Source organism: Pristis pectinata, chromosome 39 (assembly GCF_009764475.1).
Source record: "Pristis pectinata isolate sPriPec2 chromosome 39, sPriPec2.1.pri, whole genome shotgun sequence".
Classification (NCBI taxonomy): Eukaryota; Metazoa; Chordata; class Chondrichthyes; order Rhinopristiformes; family Pristidae; genus Pristis; species Pristis pectinata.
The window spans coordinates 1,276,876-1,296,525 of record NC_067442.1 but is presented as its reverse complement, the minus strand read 5'-3'; the positions used below and the strand labels follow the sequence as shown (position 1 = coordinate 1,296,525).

The 19,650-nt window shown below is 58.3% G+C and overlaps 1 protein-coding gene across 1 annotated transcript; it reads left to right on the top strand.

Moving 5' to 3' along the window:
* Window positions 1–1,913: 1,913 nt before the first annotated feature.
* Window positions 1,914–14,370, top strand: LOC127587237 (urokinase plasminogen activator surface receptor-like). The gene is made up of 9 exons (XM_052045502.1): window positions 1,914–1,989; window positions 6,330–6,449; window positions 6,989–7,126; window positions 7,215–7,358; window positions 9,546–9,686; window positions 9,792–9,887; window positions 12,077–12,214; window positions 12,455–12,589; window positions 13,741–14,370. The coding sequence occupies exons 1-9, from the start codon at window positions 1,941–1,943 to the stop codon at window positions 14,235–14,237; spliced, it is 1,458 nt and encodes a 485-aa protein (XP_051901462.1). The 5' UTR covers window positions 1,914–1,940; the 3' UTR covers window positions 14,238–14,370.
* Window positions 14,371–19,650: the final 5,280 nt, after the last annotated feature.

Below are 19,650 nucleotides of genomic sequence, written 5' to 3'. Positions count from 1 at the left end.
CTGGGGTCATTCTGCTGTCGAACACAGAGGGGCAGTATTGGGGGGGGGGAAGCCCCTCGATAAATGAAAGGGTGATCACCCCAGGGGGCCACGGGAGTGGCTAATCACAGCTCAAACGCCGTCTATAAATTTACCGACGACACCACTGTTGTTGGCAGAATCTCCGATGGTGATGAGGAGGTGTACAGGAGTGGGATTGATCGGCTGGTCCAGTGGTGTCACAACAACAACCTTGCACCCAACGTCAGCAAGAGTGAGGAATTGTGGACTTCAGGGAGAGGAATTCGGGGGAACACACACCAGTCCTCACTGAGGGGTCAGCGGTGGAAAGGTTTTGCAGCTTCAGGTTCCTGGGCGTCAACATCTCCAAGGATCTCCGAGAATCATGAAGAAGGCACGCCAGTGGCTCTGCTTCGTTAGGAGTTTGAGGAGATTCGGTATGTCACCAAAGACTCTTGCAAATTTCTACAGATGTATGGTGGAGACCATCCTGACTGGTTGCATCACCACCTGGTGTGGAGGCTCCAATGCGCAGGATCACAAGAGGCCGCAGAGGGTTGTAGACTCAGCCAGCTCCATCACGGGCACAACCATCCCCACCATCCAGGACATCTTCAAGAGGCGGTGCCTCAAGAAGGTGGCATCTATCACTGAGGACCCTCACCACCCAGGACATGCCCTCTTCTCATTATTACCATCGGGGAGGAGGTACAGGAGCCTGAAGACCCACACTGAATGGTTCAGGAACAGCTTCTTCTCCTCCGCCGTCAGATTTCTGAACGGTCCATGAACCCATGAACACCACCTCGTTATTCCTCTTTTGCGCTATGTATTTATTTTGTAATTTACAGTAATTTTTGTGTTGTGCACTTCACAGCTGCCGCAGAACAACTGTACTTTAAAACGTTGTTAATGTCCCTGCCTCACCCACTTCCTCTGGCAGCTCGTTCCACATAAGGACCACCCTCTGGGTGAAAAAGTTGCCCCTCAGGTTCCTATTAAATCTCCCCCCTCTCACTTTAAACCGGTTCCCTCTAATTCTTGTTTCCCCAACCCTGGGAAAAAGACTGTGCATTCACCCAATCTATTCCCCTCTTGATTTTGTAGATCCCATAAGGTCACCCCTCATTCTCCCACTCTCCAATGAATAAAGTCCCAGCCTGCTCAACCTCTCTGCATAACTCAGTCCCTCGAGTCCTGACAACATCCTTGTGAATCACCCTCTGTGCTCTTCCCAAACTAATGGCATCTTTCCTGTAACAGGCTGACCAAAACTGCACACAATACTGCAAATGCTGCCTCACTGATGACTTATACAACTGTAACACAACCTGCCTGGTCGTGGCCCCTGCACCTTACTGTCCGCCTGCACTGCACCTTCTCTGTCACTGTAACACTTTACTCTGCATCCTGTTATTGGGTTCCCTTGTACTACCTTGATACACTGATGTGTTTAAATTGATCTATGGATGGCACGCAAAACAAAGTTTCTCACTGTACCTCGGGGTACATGAGACAGCAAAAAACCAATTTACTAATTTTAACAATTTACCACTCCCTCTCCCTGTCTCTCTCTCTCTCTCGCCCTGTCTCTCTCTCCCTCTCTCTGTCTCTCTCCCCGTCTCTCTCTCCCTCTCTCTGTCTCTCTCTCTCCCTCTCTGTCTCCATTCCCCCTCTCAGTCCCCATCACAGCCCCTCCCCGCTGTTCCTGACCCACCATGCAGCGTGCGTTAACCGAGGGTGTACCCCTCGCGTGTGAGTTGGTGGCCGGGGAGGAGTGTCCCGATCGGAATGAGACAGGTGCGTTACACAGTGGGAAAGTATCCAAAGGCCCCAGGGTCATGGGAGGAGCAGCCGGTACAAAGCTCACAGGCAGGGAGACCTAGTCTGCAGAGGGCTGAGGGAGCGTTGGTGTCCCGTCTACCTCTGGGCCAGGGAGGATGAAGAGTTTGTCTGGGATCTTTCTGCTTTGCGCTCTGGTTACGGAAGGTGAGCACTCGGTCGTTCCGGCTCCTCCACCGAGTCCTTCTGATGGGCTGCGCAAGTGACACCACCCGGCTCACCCCCCACCTTCACCGAGAAGGTGGGGGGTAAGCCGCACCTCCCCCGAACCGCCGCAGCGCCGCAGTCCGTGTGGGGAAGGGGCTCCCACGGTGCTGTAGGGAGGAGGGAGTCCCGGGGTTCAGGGTGAAGGGACTGCCGATAGATTTTCCAGTGGGGACGGCGGAGGGGGGAACCTGCGGGCGGTGGTGTTCCCCCTGCGCCCCCCCCCGCTGCCCCCGTCCCTCTTGGGGGGAGGTGGGGGGTTCGGGAGGTGCTGTCGGAGTAGCCCGGGCGAGTGACCGCGGTGCGTTCTGTGGACGGAGCGCACTGCAGCCGCTGTGGGCCGGTGCTGGAGGGAGGGGGTGTTTGGGGGCAGGGGATGTGGGGGTGGGGGGGGGGGTGCCGACGGAGCGGCTGCCCCTTCCTGGACGGTGTCGAGCGTCTCGAGAGTTGCTGGAGCCACACCCACCCAAGGAGGTGGGGAGGGTACCTCACACTCCTAGCGTGCAGCTGGGGGAAAGTCCTTGGGGTGTCAGGTCAGTCACTGTCCGCAGGATCCCCATCCTCTGACCTGCTCCGGTAGCCGCGGTGTTTCTGTGGCCGGTGTGGTTGAGCTCCTGATCAGTGGTGACCCCCCCCCCACCCCCACAGGGTGTTGATAGGCGTCAGGAATGCGCAGTACCAGAGATTTCTGCCATTCCCCCCTCCAGCTGTAGGTCAGATCCCAGTCTGGAGACACAACCAGCTGAGATCGGTGCGCTGAGGGAGGATCATCGTCCTTAAACCCCCTCGCTCACCTCAAACCCCCTCCGATGTCCGTAAGAAAATGAACTGTTGCAAATCTGTCAAAGTCGGGTTTACTGTCAGATGCACAGGTCCACGTGTGCACAGGTGCAATGAAAAACTTACCTGCAGCAGCATCACAGGCACAGAGCATCAGAGACACAACATTCACAGGAAAAACGTCAATTATACCAGAAAGAACATAATTAGAACAAAAGTCCACTGCAGTGCTCAGCGGTCCCAGTGCTGCTGCGCTGAGGAAGTGATCAGGGTTCTGCCGGTCAGTTCAAGAACCGAATGGTTGAAGGGAAGTCGCTGTTCCTGAACCTGGTGGTGTGGGGACTTCAGGCTTCTGTCCTCCTGCCCGATGGGAGCTGCGAGAAGATGGCACGGCCATCTATCACAATCTTGTCACATGTAACGAGATACTGCGAAAAACTTTACTCTGCGTGCCATCCAGTCAGATCATTCCCGACATCAGTACGTCGCGGCGGTACAGAAGGAAAACAGAATGCAGAATAAAGAGTCACAGTTACAGAGAAAGTGCAGTGCAGACAGAAAATAAGGTGCAAGGGCCACGACCAGGTAGATCGGGAGATCAAGAGTTCATCTTTTAGCGTATGAGAGGCTCGTTCAAGAGTCTGGTAATAGCGGGGTAGAAGCTGTCCTTGAGCCTGGTGGTACGCGCTTTCAGGCTTTTGTATCTTCTGCCCGATGGGAGGAGGGAGAAGAGAGAATGTCTGGGGTGGGAGGGGTCTTTGATTATGTTGGCTGCTTTACCGAGGCAGCGAGAAGTGTAGACGGAGTCCGCGGAGGCGAGGCTGGTTAGTGTGACCGACAGGATTGTGTGATGGATCTTACCTTGACTTTGGAGGCAAGCGCACGTTTCTAAACGTAAGGATGGTTCGGGGTGAATGGGTTTCAACGTGACCATCTCCAGGGAAGGAAGATAATAAACTGTTTGTTACCCAGATCGTGTGACTGTGGGGGGAGGGAGGAGGAGGAGAAGGCTTCCAGAGCACACAACACACCCATCACCAAAAGTTGTACCACAGGTTCGCAAAGACAGAAATACGGCAAAGAAGCCCGGGTTTATTTATAAAAGGATAGCGCACGTGAGCAGGGAGTTGCCGGTTGGGAAACAGAAACCCATTCACACATCAGCAGGTCAGGCTGCCTCTGCGGCAGGGTGGCGATCCAGATGGTCCCGCTGATACAATCGCTTTAAATGCTGTCTCGTTAATGGATTAAGGGGCAGGCAGTTTGACGCACGCGCACACACACACACACACACACACACACACACACACACACGCTATAGGGGTTACAAGACGTTATAGGGGTTACAGGGAGAGGTTGGTCAGACTGTGTCTTTATTCCTTGGAACGTAGGAGAATGAGGGGCGACCCCTTATAGAAGTGTTTAAAATTACGAGAAGCATCGATAAAGTGGATGGTTGCAGGGGTCGGTGCTGGGACCCTTGCTATTCGTTATTTTTATCAACGATTTGGATGTGAATGCACAAGGCTTGATCAGTAAATTTGCAGATGACATGAAATCAGGAGGTGTTGTTGATAGTGAAGGTTATTGTAGATTATAGGGCGGGGGGGTCTTGATCAGTTAGGGAGGTGGGCCGAGGAGTGTAAATGGATATCAATACAGATAAGTGTGAGATGATGCATTTTGGAAAGTCAAACCAGCACAGGACTTGTACTGTGAATGGTGGGGCACCAGGGAGTGTAATGGAGCACAGGGACCTAGGAGTACAAGTGCATAGTTCATTGAAAGCTGCGTCACACGTAGACAGGGTGAAGTTGGGACATTATGTTGCAGTTGTATAAGTTGTTGGTGAGGCCGCACTTGGAGTACTGTGTATGGTTTAGGTCGCACTGTTATAGGAAAGACGTGGTTGAACTGGAAAGAGAGTAGGGAAAATTTATGAGGATGTTGCCAGGACTCGAGGTCCTGAGTTATAGGGAGAGATTGGCCAGGCTGGGTCTTTATTCCTTGCAACAAAAGAATATGAGGGGCGACCTTTTCCCCAGGGTAGGGGAGTTCAAAACTAGGAGGCATAGGTTTAGGGTGAGAGGGGAAAGATTTACAAGGAACCTGAGGGGCAACTTCTTCACTGAGAGGGTGGTCCGTACTTGGAATGAGCTGCCAGAGGGTGAGGCAGGTACAGCAGGATCATTTAAGAAACACTAAGAAAGGTACATGGAGGGGCAGGGCTTGGAGGGATATGGGCCGAATGCAGGAAATTGGGACTAGCTGGGTGGGCACAGTGGTTGGCAGGGACTGGTTGGGCCGAAGGGCTTGTATCCGTGCTGTATCGCTCCATGACTCAAGACTTTGAATTGATTCTCTCTCTACAGACGCTGCCTGACCTGATGAGTTTTCTCAGCACTTTGACTTTATTGGGAGAGGCAGCCAGAAGTAAACCGCAGGTCAGGCACCGTCTGTGGAGAGAGAAACACTGAGTTAGTGCGCTTGCTGGTTCTATCACAAACAGGAGGGGCAGGTTATCTGAAGCCGGCATTGAATCCTGAGGGTTGCAAGGGGGTGACTGCGTTGTGGGACGGACTTGGAGGTACCGGAGTGGGTGCAGAGAAGATTTTGCCAGGTCAATTCTGGAAGTGCAAGGGCGCACGAAATGCAAGGAGTCCACCTTCCCTCAGACAAGGGAAGGTGTGGACAGGGCAGGCAGATGGGAGAGGGAATGGCTCCTGTTTTCTGGGAGAAAGCAGAACTGGAAACTATCAATGTGAGAGTCACCTGGTAATGGGAAGGGGTGGGTTTCAGAAAACGCTTCCTTCCCCAATGAGCAGTGGGAACGTGGGGCTCGTCTCCACAGGGAATACCGTAAACCTTAACGGCCCAGATAGACCAAACATGGAGAGGATGTTTCCATCAGTGGGAGAGTCCAGGATCCGAGGGCACAGCCCCAGAATAAAGGGACGTCCCTTTAGAACAGAGATGAGGAGGAATTTCTTCAGCCAGAAGGCGGTGAATCTGTGGAATTTGTTGCCACAGAGGGCAGTGGAGGCCAAGTCATTGGGTGTGTTTAAGGCAGAGACGGAAGGCGTCTTGGTTTGTGAGGGGGGGGGGGGGGGTTGATGGTTACGGGGAGAATGGGGTTGAGGAAAGATCAGTTAGGGTTAAATGGTGTAGCAGACTCGATGGGCTGAATGGCCTGATTATGCTCCTGTATCTTCTGATAAACGCACTTACCCAGAGGATGGGTTAGGGGCAAGGGAGCAGGGGGTTAAAACTGAAGGAGGGCGGTGTGTAGTATGGACCAGCTGGGACGCATGGCCCGTCTCTGTGTCGTATCTCCTGCCCGGGCTATGGACCAGTACCGCCTGTGGTTTGTACCTGGTGGCTCTTGGTGAGATTGTCCCTTCCAAGGGAGCCGGGGCCAGGGTCCGGGAAAAGATCTGGGATCTGCTGGGGCCGGTGCCCGACCTGTGGGCTCCCAGTGACCGCTGCCCGCTTGCTTCTGACAGGACTGGGCCTGAAATGTTTCAGCTGCATGGATTCGGACGGAGACTGCACCCGGGACGGAACCGTCTGTGACTCCCTGGCGGACCAGTCGTGCACCGCAACCTTGATAACGAAGACTATCGGTGAGGTTCCCTCCAGGGCAGAACGCCCCTCTCCCCCAGTCCGGGTGCTGTAGCGGGCGGGGGATCCAGGGAAATCTTCCCAGTACCGGAGGTCACACAGGAGAAGTTCCCCGCCGCCGGCAGCTGAGGGAGACTGGTGTCAGCGCCGACAGGTGGACGAACAGGCGGGGACATGGACAGAATCAGTGACAAGGAGACGGAGAGCAGCCCAGTGGCGCAGCGGGCAGAGCCGCTGCCTCATAGCCCCGGAGACCGGGGTTCGATCCCGACCTCCGTCGCTGTATGTGTGGGACGTCCCCTCCCACGTCCGAAACATACACGTGGGGCGGTGGGTTAATAGGCCGCTGTAAAGAGGGATAAGGGAGGGAGAGGAGGAGGGGGAGTGAGGGATGGAGGGGGGACGAGAAGAACCGACAGGGAGTGGGGAGGCGAGGAGAGGGACCTACGGGAGGGGCGGGGAGAGGGTGACAGGAGGGATGGGGCAGGAGGTGGGAATATTGCACAGTTGCTGACCCCAACCCCCTGCTACCCTCCCGCAGGCGAGAAGCGGGCCCGCACCGTGATCAGGAGCTGTGGCGTCTGCGGAGAAGCCACGTCCTTCAACGCCGGCTCCGTGCGCCGGACCGTTACCAGCCGCTGCTGCCGCTCTCACCTCTGCAACGACCGGGACCTCCACGGTAAGGTGTGGGCGCCGGAGAACGGGGACCCCCTTCGCCCGCCCGCAGCCTTGGCGACCCTGACCACCCCCCTGTGCCTGTGTTTCAGTGACAGAGGACGCGGAGCCCAACGGCCTCGAATGTTTCAGTTGTTTCAACCTCTCGGAGGAGGCGTGCGCCCGGAGCACCAGGGTCCTGAGGTGCCTCGGCAACGAGCGGTACTGCTTCCACGATTACAGCACCGAGATCAGGTGTACGTCCCGTCTTATTTATTTGGTTTATTATTGTCACTTGTACTGAGGTACAGTGAAAAACTTGTCTTACATACCGATCGTGCAGGTCAATTCATTACACGGTGCAGTTACATTGGGTTAGTACAGAGTGCATTGATGTAGTACAGGTAAAAACAATGATAGTACAGAGCAAAGTGTCACAGCTACAGAGAAAGTGCAGTGCAATAAGGTGCAAGGTCACAACAAGGTAGATCGTGAGGTCAGAGTCCATCTCATCGTATAAGGGAACCGTTCAATAGTCTTATCACAGTGGGGTAGAAGCTGTCCTTGAGTCTGGGGGTACGTGCCCTCAGGCTCCTGTATCTTCTACCCGATGGAAGAGGAGAGAAGAGCGAATGACCCGGGTGGGTGGGGTCTTTGATTATGTCGGCTGCTTCGCCAAGACAGCGAGAGGTAAAGACAAGAGTCCGCGGGGAGGCTGGTTTCCGTGACGCGCTGGGCCGTGTCCACAACTCTCTGCGGTTTCTTGCGGTCCTGGGCAGAGCAGTTGCCATCCCAAGCTGTGATACACCCGGATAGGACGCTTTCTATGGTGCATCGGTAAAAGTTGGTGAAAGGGGACAAACCGAATTTGCCCACAACGTCGACAGGACACACTCCGTCCTCCACACCAGGTGACCGCGCATGGGAGGGGACGGTGCAGAGGAGATTCCCCGTGATCTTGGCAGAGTCGGAGGACTTTAGTTATGGAGAGAGATCGACAAACTTGGGTCTGTCTCCCCCGGCTGAACAGTGACCCGATAGAGGGGTATAGAGGTGCAGATAGAGGGTCGGGGGAGGTGTCAGTGTTTCCCCCAGGGGGGCAGGGTATCAAAAACTTCAGGGCATGGGTTGAAGCTGAGGGAGGTGGACTTTGCACGGGATTTGAGCTAAAAGTCAGGATGTCATGTTGCAGCTTTGTAAAACTCTGGTCAGGCTTCACTTGGAGTATTGTGTGCGGTTCTGGTCGCCCCGTTACAGGAAGGGTGTGGGGGCTTTCGAGAGGGTGCAGGAGAGGTTCACCAGGACGCTGCCTGGGTTAGAGGGCATGAGCTATAAGGAAAAGTTGGATAGACTTCGGTTATTTTCTCTGGAGCGGCAGAGACCGAGGGGAGAGGTTTATAAAGTTATGAGAGGGTCTAACGTTAGACAGAGTCTTTTTCCCAGAGAAGTTTAAAGGCGACGTGAAGGGCAGGTTTTTCACGGTATCCGCGGCACCCCGGGTGAGTTCAGCGATCGGTGAGCCCCTCAGGGGATCGCGTGGGTCGTGGACAGTGGGAACGAGATTCTTCTGTGAAGTGGTGCGTGTGCGTTTAGTGGGGGCTAGTTAGCGTTATCGCTGTAGTTATGTAGCTGCTCAGTTTGGTTTCTCCTTTCTGTATTAGTTGTGGTACTTAGTCGTGCTTTTGTAGTGCTTTTAGCTGATAAAGGTCTATATTTAAAAGAAAACGGTGTGAACGAGATTCTTGTCTGAACTGGTGCGTTTTGCGGTCGTTTAGTTCGCGTTGTCTGCTGCAGTTCTGCAGTTTGAATCTGTCTGCGTGTTTTTTTCGTTTTTGTTAGTTGTGGTAGTTTTGACCCTCAAAGTCATTTTGTAGTGATTTTAGTTAGCAAACGTTCTTAAGTTCAGATAAAAAAAGAGGAGCAAGTTTTTTTTTACGCGGAGAGGTGTAGGTACCTGGACTGAGTCACCAGGGGTAGCAGTGGGAGCGGGCAGTTTGGGGGAGTTTAAGAGGCTTTTAGATAGATCGTGAATATGAAGGGAATGGGGGGATACGGATGACACACAGGAGGAGGACATTTAGTATATATCGGCATCAGGATCGGCCCAACATCGTGCGCCGAATGGCCTGTCCAGTGCTGTACTGTTAGACAGTCAGTCTCCTTCCCCAGGGTGGGAATGTCATATTCCAGAGGGCGTCGGTTTAAGGTGGGAGGGGAAACGTTTAAAGGAGATGTGTGGGGCACAGAGCGGTGGGTGCCTGGAATGTGCTGCCAGGGGTGTGGGTGGAGGCAGATACGACAGAGGGGTTCGAGCTGTTGGACAGGGAACCTGCGGTGGGCCGAACGGCCTGGTTCTCTGCTGTGCAGTGGTACCGCGCAGAGAGCTGGGGTGGAGGGATGTCCCGGCCGCCCCCTCACTCCCCTCCCCCTTCCTCTCCCCACAGCCGGCTCGCTGGTCGTTGCCAAGGGCTGCGCGTCGGAGAGCATCTGCCGGATGCCCAAGGCCTCGACGTACGGAGTGCAGACCACCTCGGACCCCACCTGCTGCAAGGGGCGGCTCTGTAACAGCCGCAGCGCCCTGCCAGGTAGGGAGCTGGGGCGGGGAACGGAGGGTGGCGGGCGGGGGCTTCAGCACCCACTGCCGACAGCCTCGAGTCTAACCTCTGCCCCTCCTCGCCCCCACCCCACAGGTCTGAGGTGCCACTCCCGGCTGGAACACTCCGAGCCCCTGGTTATACGCTGCTCTGCTCACCCCTGCAAGACCCTCCACGTCTCCATGATGGACGGTAAGTTCCGCGGGCGTGGGACCGGCACCGTCCTTCTGGGTCGCTGGCTGAGGGCAGGGGAGGGCTGAGATGGCGGGGGGGGGGGGGGGGGGGGTGGGTGGGGGGTGTCAAATGGGACCGGCTTAGGTGGGCACCTTGGTCGGCATGGAGCAGGTGGGCCGAAGGGCCTGTTTCCGTGCTGTCTGACGCTGGGCTTTGGCGGGACCGAAATGGAGGTCATTCAGGGAGGGGTCGGTGGGTTTCTCGACACGGTGGGGGGGGGGGGGGTCGGGGTGGGGGAAGGTCATCCTCGGTCTCCATGGACGGGGCAGCAAGAAGGAGAGGGCGAATGGCCTCCCCCTGTTTCTGTTCTGTCAGCTCAGACGCAGAGTCTGAGCAACGGTGAAGGTCACAGAGGGAGGTCTGCAAAGGGGGGGGGGGTGGGGTCAGAGGCGGAGGGGGTGCCGGAAGGGGCACAGAGACGGGGAGGGGTGTAGGGGAGGGAGGGGGTCAGAGACGGAGAGGGGTGTAGGGGCCGGAGAGGATCACAGAGACAGGGAGGGGTGTAGGGGAGGGAGGGGGTCACAGAGACGGGGAGGGTGTAGGGGAGGGTGGGGGTCACGGAGACGGGGACGGGTATAGGGGAGGGAGGGGGTCACGGCAGACGGGGAGGGGTGGAGGGGGGCACAGAGACGGGGAGGAGCGGGAAGGGGTTACAGTGCGTTCTGTAGACAGTTGGCACTGCAGCCACTGTGCGCCGGTGGTGGAGGGATGGCGGGGGGAGGTGTTTCAGTGGATCCCCTCCCCGTCTCTGCTCTGTCCTGGACTGTGCTGAGAGCTATTCGAGCCGCACTCACCCAGGCGAGGGGGGAGTGTCCCGCCACACTCCGGCGGTGCCTGGTAGGTGGGGGAAAGGTCTCTGGGAACCAGCAGTGAGACACAGCACAGGATCCCCAGTCTCTGGGACTCCCGAGTCTGACAGTGGAGCGACACCGCCGTCCCGTGGCCACTGCCTGTCACTGCAGGGCTGCCGCCGCCGGTAAATGCGGACACTGACCGCTCTCACACTGGGGAGGTGACCTGCTGTCGACCACGGACACGGGAATTTAAAGGCCGAAGGAGGCAGGACCCCAGGTTCCAAACTTCCACACAGGATGCTGTCGACAGTGAAGCGGAGGAGGGTCAGAGACAGTTCTCAGGCGGACCAAACGATGCCTCATTTGCGTACAGTTTTGGGCCCCATATCTTAGGAAGGATGTGCTGATGTTGGAGAGGGTTCAGAGGAGATTTACGAGGATGGTTCCCGGAATGAAAGGGCTGACGTATGATGACCGTTGGTCGGCTCTTGGATTGTACTCACTGGAGTACAGAAGAATGAGGGGGGACCTCAAAGAAACATTTAAAATGTTGAAAGGACTGGACAGAGTAGATGTGGCCAAGCTGTTTACCTTGGTGGGTGAGTCCAGGACTAGAGGGCACAGTCTTAGAATTAGAGGGTACAAGTTTAAAGCAGAGATGAGGAGAAATTTCTTCAGCCAGAGGGTAGTGAATTTATGGAATTCTTTGCCACGTACAGCTGTGGAGGCCCGATCATTGGGGGCGTTTAAGGAGGAGATTGATAGATATCTAACTAGTCAGGGTTTCAAGGGATGTGGGGATAAGGCTGGAAATTGGGGCTGGATAGGAATAGTTTTAGTTTAGCTCATAGACGGGGAGGGGTGTAGGGGAGGGAGGGAGTCACAGAGACGGGGAAGGCTGTAGGGGTCGGAGGGGGTCAGAGACGGGGAGGGGTGTAGGGGCCGGAGGGGGTCAGAGATGGGGACGGGTGTAGGGGTCGGAGGGGGTCACAGAGAAGGAGAGGGGTGTAGGGGCCGGAGGGGGTCAGAGATGGGGACGGGTGTAGGGGAGGGAGGGGGTCACAGAGAAGGAGAGGGGTGTAGGGGCCGGAGGGGGTCAGAGATGGGGACGGGTGTAGGGGAGGGGATGAAGATACATTTCACCATGGGATGGGAATTGTCGGATGTATTGCAGGTGCGGGGGGAATGGGGGTGGTCAGATATGGGGCGGTAGGGAACCACAGTTGGAGCACGTCGGGGACACAGGACTTGCGGTTGGGACGACGGGGACCAGGCGGGGGGTGGTGGGAGTGCGGGAGGATGGGACCCCGCTGGCTGCCGCCCCGTTCACACAGCCGTTGTGTCCTTCCCCAGACGGGAGGTCCCAGGAGCTGGATGTCCGTGGGTGCGGGACGTGCGAAGAAGGACTATCGTTCAGCTCTGGGACATTCTCGCTGCAGGTCTCCGAGTCCTGCTGCGCCACGTCGCTATGTAACAACCGGAGCATCGCAGGTACAAGCCCGACACACGGCGGCGGTGGCTCCGCCCGCTGACTGCCCAACCCTCGCCGGGGAGGCAGGGGGAGGGGGTACGGGGAGAGGGGGACGGGGGGGAGAGGGGGAGAGAGGAGGAGAGGGGGTCGGTGGCGGGGGAGAGAGGTCGGGGAGAGGGGGACGGAGGAAGACAGAGGTGGGGGGTGGGGTGGATGCTGGTGAAGAGAACCCTGACGACGCTCCCCTGATCTATTGGCAGAGGCAGCGAACGCCACCCTGAACGGTGTGGAGTGTTACGGGTGCGCAGCCAGTGGGAACAACTCCTGTGAGGGTTCCACCGGGGTGGTGAGATGCGTTGGGGAGCAGCTCTGGTGTCTGTATTCTTCAGGAACAAGTAAGTCCTCGCTTTCACGGTCCCAGCGGGTCTCCAACCCAACCGCCCGCTAACAGAACTGCAGCGTGGAACCACGCCGACCCCACCCACCCCTCCTCCCGCAGTGTAACTCCAGGGGCGGGAATCTCAATGCGAACCCAACACCGCTCCCCCCGGGGAGCGCCAGACTTCCCCTGCACATCCCGGAGCGCTTGCAGACTCAAATTCAACGCAACCCCCAACTGAACAGGGACGTGACTCCAGCGCAGGTTCGCCCTGACACAGCCCGGAGGGAGCTGAGGCCCGAAGGTAACTCCGCCGTACCCCCCCCCACCACCACCACCACCCCCCCCCCCGCCTGAACTGTGGTGTCACTGCGGAGTTGCCCGGCGCGGCTCCAGCGTAACTGCAGCACAGCTTCGTGGCTGTCATGTAACCCCCATCCCACCCCCGCAGACCCACCCTCGGGTGTGTGGGGTCACCCCAGACGCCAGATACCCCCCGACCCCCGTCTCCATAACAACCAGGCCGGCGCCCCACCCATCTATCCGCGGCCCCCGATGCCGGAACCCGTCCCCACCCCTCACCACTCCCCTCCCCACACAAACCAACCACCTCCGCTCACCATCCCTCCAACCCCACACGCACCCCCAACCCCACCTCACCCCTCCCCTCCTCAATCTTCCCACACAGCCACTGCACCGCCCAACCCCACCCCTCCCCACACACCCAGCCCCCTATCCCCACCCCCTCCGCACACCCCTTATCCCCATCCCTTCCCCAAACACCGCTCCTCCCATCGCCACCCACCCCTCCCCATCCCTCACCCACCACCTTTCCCCAACCTCCACCGCTCTCCCCATCCCCACTATTCCCACCCGTCCCCAACCACACACCCACCCCCAAATCCCCACCCTCCCCCAAACCCCCACCCTTCCCACATCCCTACACCTCGTCACATGCCCACCCCAAACCCCATCCACTCTCCCAAAACCCGCCCCAAACCCGAACCCCATCCCCACACACCCAGCCCCTACCAACAGCCTCACACCCTCCCCACACACCCAGCCCCTACCAACAGCCTCACCTCACCCTCCTCACACTCAACCACCCCCCCGTCCGCCCTTCTCTCCGCCGCCACTAACTCAGTCCCTGTGCCTGCCCCGTTGCAGTGGCCGCCGGCCAGACCCTGACCCTCCGGGGCTGCGCGTCGCCGAGCGCCTGCCGGAACCCCGGATCCCTCCACACCTTCGGCTTCACTCCCGGACCCGACTTCCGATGTTGTCGGGGCAACCGCTGCAACCGGGACCGACGCCCCGCCTCCGGGACCGAGCAACCAATGGCAGCGCAGAGTGCGGGGAGAGACGCGGCGGAGCGACCAATGGAAGAGCAGACCTCGCCGAGGGACGTGACAGAGCGACCAATAGCAACACAGAGTTCGGAGACAGGTGCGGCGGAGCGACCAATCGCAGCGCAGACCGAGGGGCGGGATCTATCCGACCGACCAATCGCAGCGCAGACGGAGGGGCGGGATCTATCCGACAGACCAATCGCAGCGCAGACGGCCAGCCCGGGCTCCGGGAACAACCTGGCGGTGACGGGCGGCGGACACCCGGTCCGGGCCTCGCTCACCCTCCTCCCGCTCGTCCTGGGGCGCTGGCTGCTCTGACGCGGGGTTCTCTACCCCGCGGGACCCCGTCCACCCGGCCTCCTGGGCTGGAGGTGGCGCCTGGAACGTCCCTGATACCGGGACCCCCACCCCGGCCCTCCTGATCCCCCAGGACAACCCCGACATCCCAAGACCCCCGCCCCCCTCCTCCTGCAACCCACCCCCACCCCGGAACCACCCCCCGGCATCTCAAGCACCCCCCCCTCCCCGGACCCCCAAAGGGACACCCCGACTTCCTGAGAACCGCCCCCCCCCCCCACCGCCGGGATCCCCCCGTCCCAGACACCTCAAGACCACCCCACCCCCCGCAACCCAGAGCCGGGACATTCCGACACCCAGATCTCCCGCGACAGCCCGACACCCAGACCTCCCGGGACAGCCCCCGGCACCCCAGACTTCCCGGGAGCCCGTCATCCCGGGGCACCCCGACACCCAGACCTCCCGGGACCCCAGAGACCTGCTCCAACTTAGAGTGTTTGTCCCGAACACATTCCCCACCGCCCCCCACCCGCCCCCGTCAATAATCCCGGTGTCCTTAACTTAGACTCCCCCGTCTCCCGACACTCACCCCTTCGCCGTTTCCCTGGGGTCCCGACCCTGGATCCCCCCCCCTCTTTCCCCCTCCCCTCCGGCTCCCCGGCGTCCCTGATCTCGGCGTCTCCCCGGTACAAACTCTCTCCCCACTTCTCCCTGACATTCCCCCAAAATGGGCCAAAATGATCGGTTTCAATCATCACGTTCGACAGGTTGTACAGTTCGCACTAAATCAGTTTAAGCTCGGTATTGTAGTTTGTAATTAATATAAGGAAGAATTATTTATCTGTCAAAAACGTCCTGCTTTGTGATCTGCTGATGTATTTAATGCCTCTGGATGGAGATGTGTAAATGCCTTCGAGTGCTGTGTCATGTTGTACACCAATTCTCTATTCCTTTTCCCTTGTTAAGGAAGTGCCTTTTGTAACGAGCCTCGCTCAAAGAATGTATTTTCGTGTTAACATATATTACAATAAAACTACTGATTCTGTAAGTTCTTTTCCGATTCACATTTCCTCAGTAACTGAAGCAGGCAAGAGCTGGACAACGGTCAGACATGGAATTTAAAACATCACGACACATAGTGGAAATAGATATTGAACATGTTGTGCCCAACTAATCAAACCAATGACTCCAAGTCCTTCTTCCCCGCACATTGACCACATCCCTCCCTTCTCTGCACATTCACCTGCCCACCTAAGAGTCTCTGAAAAGATCCTGAGCTATCTGCCTCCACCACCACCCATGGCAGCCTGTTCCAGGGACCCACCGCTCCCTGTTGAAATAAAACCTGCCCCACACATATCCTTTCTACTCACCTTAAATACACGTCCTCTTATCAATTACAATCCTGGGGAAAAGATGCCGGCTGTCCACTCTATCTTTAGATCTCAAAATCTTACAAACCTCTATCAGGTCTCCCCTCAGCCCCTGCCCCGCTCTCTCCCCATAGCCCTGTCATCCCCACACTGGTCCCACAGCCCCACTCTCTCCCCACAGCCCTGTGTCAGTCCCCACACCAATCCCACTGCCCCTCTCCCTACCCACAGCCCAGTCAGACCCCACACCAATCCCACTGCCCTGCTCTCTCCCCACAGCTCTTCCTCGTTCTCCCTCTCCCACACCCTCGCTCAGTCCCCCTCCCCTCTACCTCCCCCTCCCCTCTTTCTCCCACACTCTCCCCTCCCTCTCTCCCCATTTCTACCCCACACTCTCTCCCTCCCCCCTCATATCCCATCCCCTCTCTCCCACCACCCACCTCTCCCTCCCCACTATCTCCTTCCCCCTCTCTCTTCCCCCTTCCCCTCCTGCCTCTCACTCCCTCCTCTCCCTCCCACTCTCTCCCCCTCCCCCCGCTTCCCTCCTCTCCCTCCCCTCTCAATCTCTCCCTCCCCCTCTCTACACCATCTGTACTCCCTCCTCCCTCTCCCTCCCTACCCCCTCTCTCCCCCTCCCTCCCCCTCCCCATCTCTCTCTCCCCCTCCCCATCTCTCTCTCTCTCCCCTCCCCATCTCTCTCTCTCCCCTCCCCATCTCTCTCTCCCCCACCCCCATCTCTCTCTCCCTCCCCATCTCTCTCTCTCCCTCCCCATCTCTCTCTCTCCCTCCCCATCTCTCTCTCCCCCTCACCATCTCTCTCTCCCCCCTCCCCCATCTCTCTCTCTCCCCTCCCCCATCTCTCTCCCCCTCCCCCCTCCCCATCTCTCTCTCCCCCATCTCTCTCTCCCGCTCCCCATCTCTCTCCCCCTCCCCATCTCCCTCCCCCATCTCTCTCCCCTTCCCCCATCTCTCTCTCCCCTCCCCCATCTCTCTCTCTCCCCTCCCCTCATCTCTCTCCCCCTCCCCATCTCCCTCCCCCTCCCCTCATCTCTCTCTCCCCCTCACCATCTCTCTCTCTCCCCTCCCCCCATCTCTCTCTCTCCCCTCCCCCTCATCTCTCTCTCCCCTCCCCCTCATCTCTCTCTCCCCTCCCCATCTCTCCCCTCCCCCCTCTCTCTCCCCTCCCCCAATCTCTCTCTCCTCCCCCATCTCTCTCTCTCCCCTCCCCCATCTCTCTCTCCCCCCTCCCCCCATCTCTCTCTCCCCCCTCCCCCATCTCTCTCTCCCCCTCCCCCCATCTCTCTCTCTCCCCTCCCCATCTCTCTCTCTCTCCCCTCCCCATCTCTCTCTCTCTCCCCTCCCCATCTCTCTCTCTCCCCTCCCCATCTCTCTCTCTCCCCTCCCCCATCTCTCTCTCTCTCCCCTCCCCCCATCTCTCTCTCTCCCCTCCCCCATCTCTCTCTCTCTCCCCTCCCCCATCTCTCTCTCTCTCCCCTCCCCCATCTCTCTCTCTCCCTCCCCCCCATCTCTCTCTCGGCAAATAGCAGCAATGTGAACACAGGCCAGTAGATGGCGCACAGCTCCCACAATGGACGGAGGGTCTGGGTGTTGGAGATCAGACCCTCCAGACCCCGGACGTCACTGCACGGTTCCTCAGTCCTGGACCCCGCCGCTCCATCACTGACCGGGCTTCCCTCAGAAGGTCCGGACTGGTGATGTACCTCTGTGGGAGGGGCGGAGGAGGGAGCGGCGGTGGGGAGGGGTCGTTTCACTGGGAGACGGACTGTACTGCACCCCTGCTCGCTGGGAGAGGCTGGATCCCAGGCAGATGAAATTGGATCCGAAGACTTGTAAGTGACTGAGATTCCTATCCCATTGTGTCACCCAAAGCGCGGCGCTCCCTCCTCACCGCCCCTTCCCCCCCAGCGGCGCGGCGCTCCCTGCTCACCGCCCCTCCTGCAGCGCGGCGCTCCCTCCTCACCGCCCCTCCTGCAGCGCGGCGCTCCCTCCTCACCGCCCCTCCCACATTCTCTGTTGCGCTTTGTTGTGTGAAGCAGTTACTTCCCGGTAACCCTTTCACTGCCGGTTCCATTCCCGCCGAAATCTTTCGCAAATTGCAGGACCCAGGGAAACTTCTTTCGTCGCCTAAAATAAGCCGGTGGAGGATGCAGGTGACGGGTTCCTCCATGTGTCAGTGAGGTCAGCCCTCATTTCCCAGCAGAGGGGAAATTGGGGGAACACACATCAGTCCTCACTGAAGGGTCAGCGGTACAACATCTCGGGGGATCTGTCCCGGGCCCAGCGCATTGATGCAACCTTGCAGAAGGCACGCCAGTGTCTCTACTTCCTGAGGAGTTTGAGGAGATTCGGTCACCATAGGCTCTGACAAAACCTCCTCAGTGGAGAGCATCAGGGCCTGGAGTGGGTACTCCGAGCACAGGAACCCAAGAGGCTACAGGGAGCGGTGGGACTCAGCCAGTTCTGCCGCGGGTACAGCTCTCCCCACCGCCGGGGAACATCTACAAGAGGCGACGTCTCAGGAAGGGGACATCCACCATCAGGGACCCCCACCATCCGGGCCGTGCCCCCTTCTCCATGCTGCCATCAGGCAGGAGGTCCCGGAGCCTGAAGACACCTCAAGGTTCAACAACAGCTTCTTCCCCACTGACCTCAGGGTCTTGAACCCACCTGAAAACCCCCAACACTACCTCGGACTTCACTTCCCTCAACTTGCACTGATATCCTGATTTTTTTTTGTTCTGTAAATTGTGTATAATTGATGGTAATTTAGGTTTATGTGAACTTATGCTGGTCATGCGTGGAATGTCCTGTGTTGCTGTTGCAGAAGTTTTCCTGGCGTTTGTACCCTGTCCGACCACACACACACACACACACACACACACACACACACACACACACACACACACACACACAGACTGACGCACGCATGCACACAGACACATACACACATACCATACACACACACACACACACACAGTTGCTTTGTATCCAGGATACCTGAGTCAGACAAGCATTTCTCAGATGTCTGAGCAGTTGTCTCAGTGACCCAGTCGCCATTCCAACCCTTCCTGGAATATGTAACAACCGCACTTTGTACGTCAGCTGATTGTGGTTGAGCCGGTTGCTGCGTGTGTGAGACAACAGCCCGGAATAGGTACCTGACGCTCAGCTCTCCAACCTGCTCAACCACCGATGGGGGGGAGGGGGGGTGGTGGTGGTGGAAGGGTGGAGGGGGAAGGGGAAGGAGGGAGGGGGTGTAGGGGAAGGGGAAGGAGGGAGGGGGAAGGGGTGGGGTGGGGGAGGGGGTGGGGGATGCAGGGGAGGGGGTGAAGGGGAGAGGATGGTTGGGGACGGGGAGGAGGGGGGAAGAGCGGGGTGGAAGGTGGAAGGGGTGGGGGGTGGAGGAGGGAAGGGGAAGGGGAGGAGGGGGAGGGGTGGTCAGGGGGATGGAGGGGGCAGGGGGTGGTGGGGGACCTCACATCCTTGTTGCCAGCGACGGCTGCCTCCACCGGCCTTCGGGGGAGTGCCAAAGTCTCAGTGCCCTCTCAGAGGGAGAAACGGCTGCCCCCCCCCCCCCCCCCCCCACCAAAGCACCAGCTGAATCCAGAACTGGAGGGCACAGGGTTCAGCTGAGAGGAAGGAGATTTGAAGGGGAACTGAGGGGGAAGGTTTATTTCCACAGAGGGAGATTGATATCTGGAACGAGCTCAGACCCCTGACACTTAATTTGAGATTTTCCCACAAGGAGACTCCCTCTGCACATCCTCGCTCTCTGCACTCCTCAGGATCTGTGATATTTCAGTCTGCCCCCCACCCCCCACCCAAACTCCAGCAAATGCGGGGACATTCTCTGCATGGCCTCCGCAGGTCAATGGCCCCTCGCCTTCCAGCACTTTGTGTCAACATCAAGTGTCCCCACTTGCTCAGTGAGGGTGGGGGTGCGGGGAGTCGGGGTCGCTGACATTCCCAGGGAACCTGCATGGTGGGAGGAGGCTGAGGGTGGGGCGGTCAGTTGACCCAAGAGTTCAGAGCAGGGTTTG

What these genes read in the sequence shown, in the direction of transcription:
- LOC127587237 (XM_052045502.1), top strand. Translation starts at nt 1,941, where the DNA reads ATGAAGAGTTTGTCTGGGATCTTTCTGCTTTGCGCTCTGGTTACGGAA. An exon ending in CTTGATAACGAAGACTATCG is followed by an intron (nt 6,450 to 6,988) that starts GTGAGGTTCCCT and finishes ACCCTCCCGCAG; the next exon opens with GCGAGAAGCGGGCCCGCACC. An exon ending in TCTGTATTCTTCAGGAACAA is followed by an intron (nt 12,590 to 13,740) that starts GTAAGTCCTCGC and finishes GCCCCGTTGCAG; the next exon opens with TGGCCGCCGGCCAGACCCTG.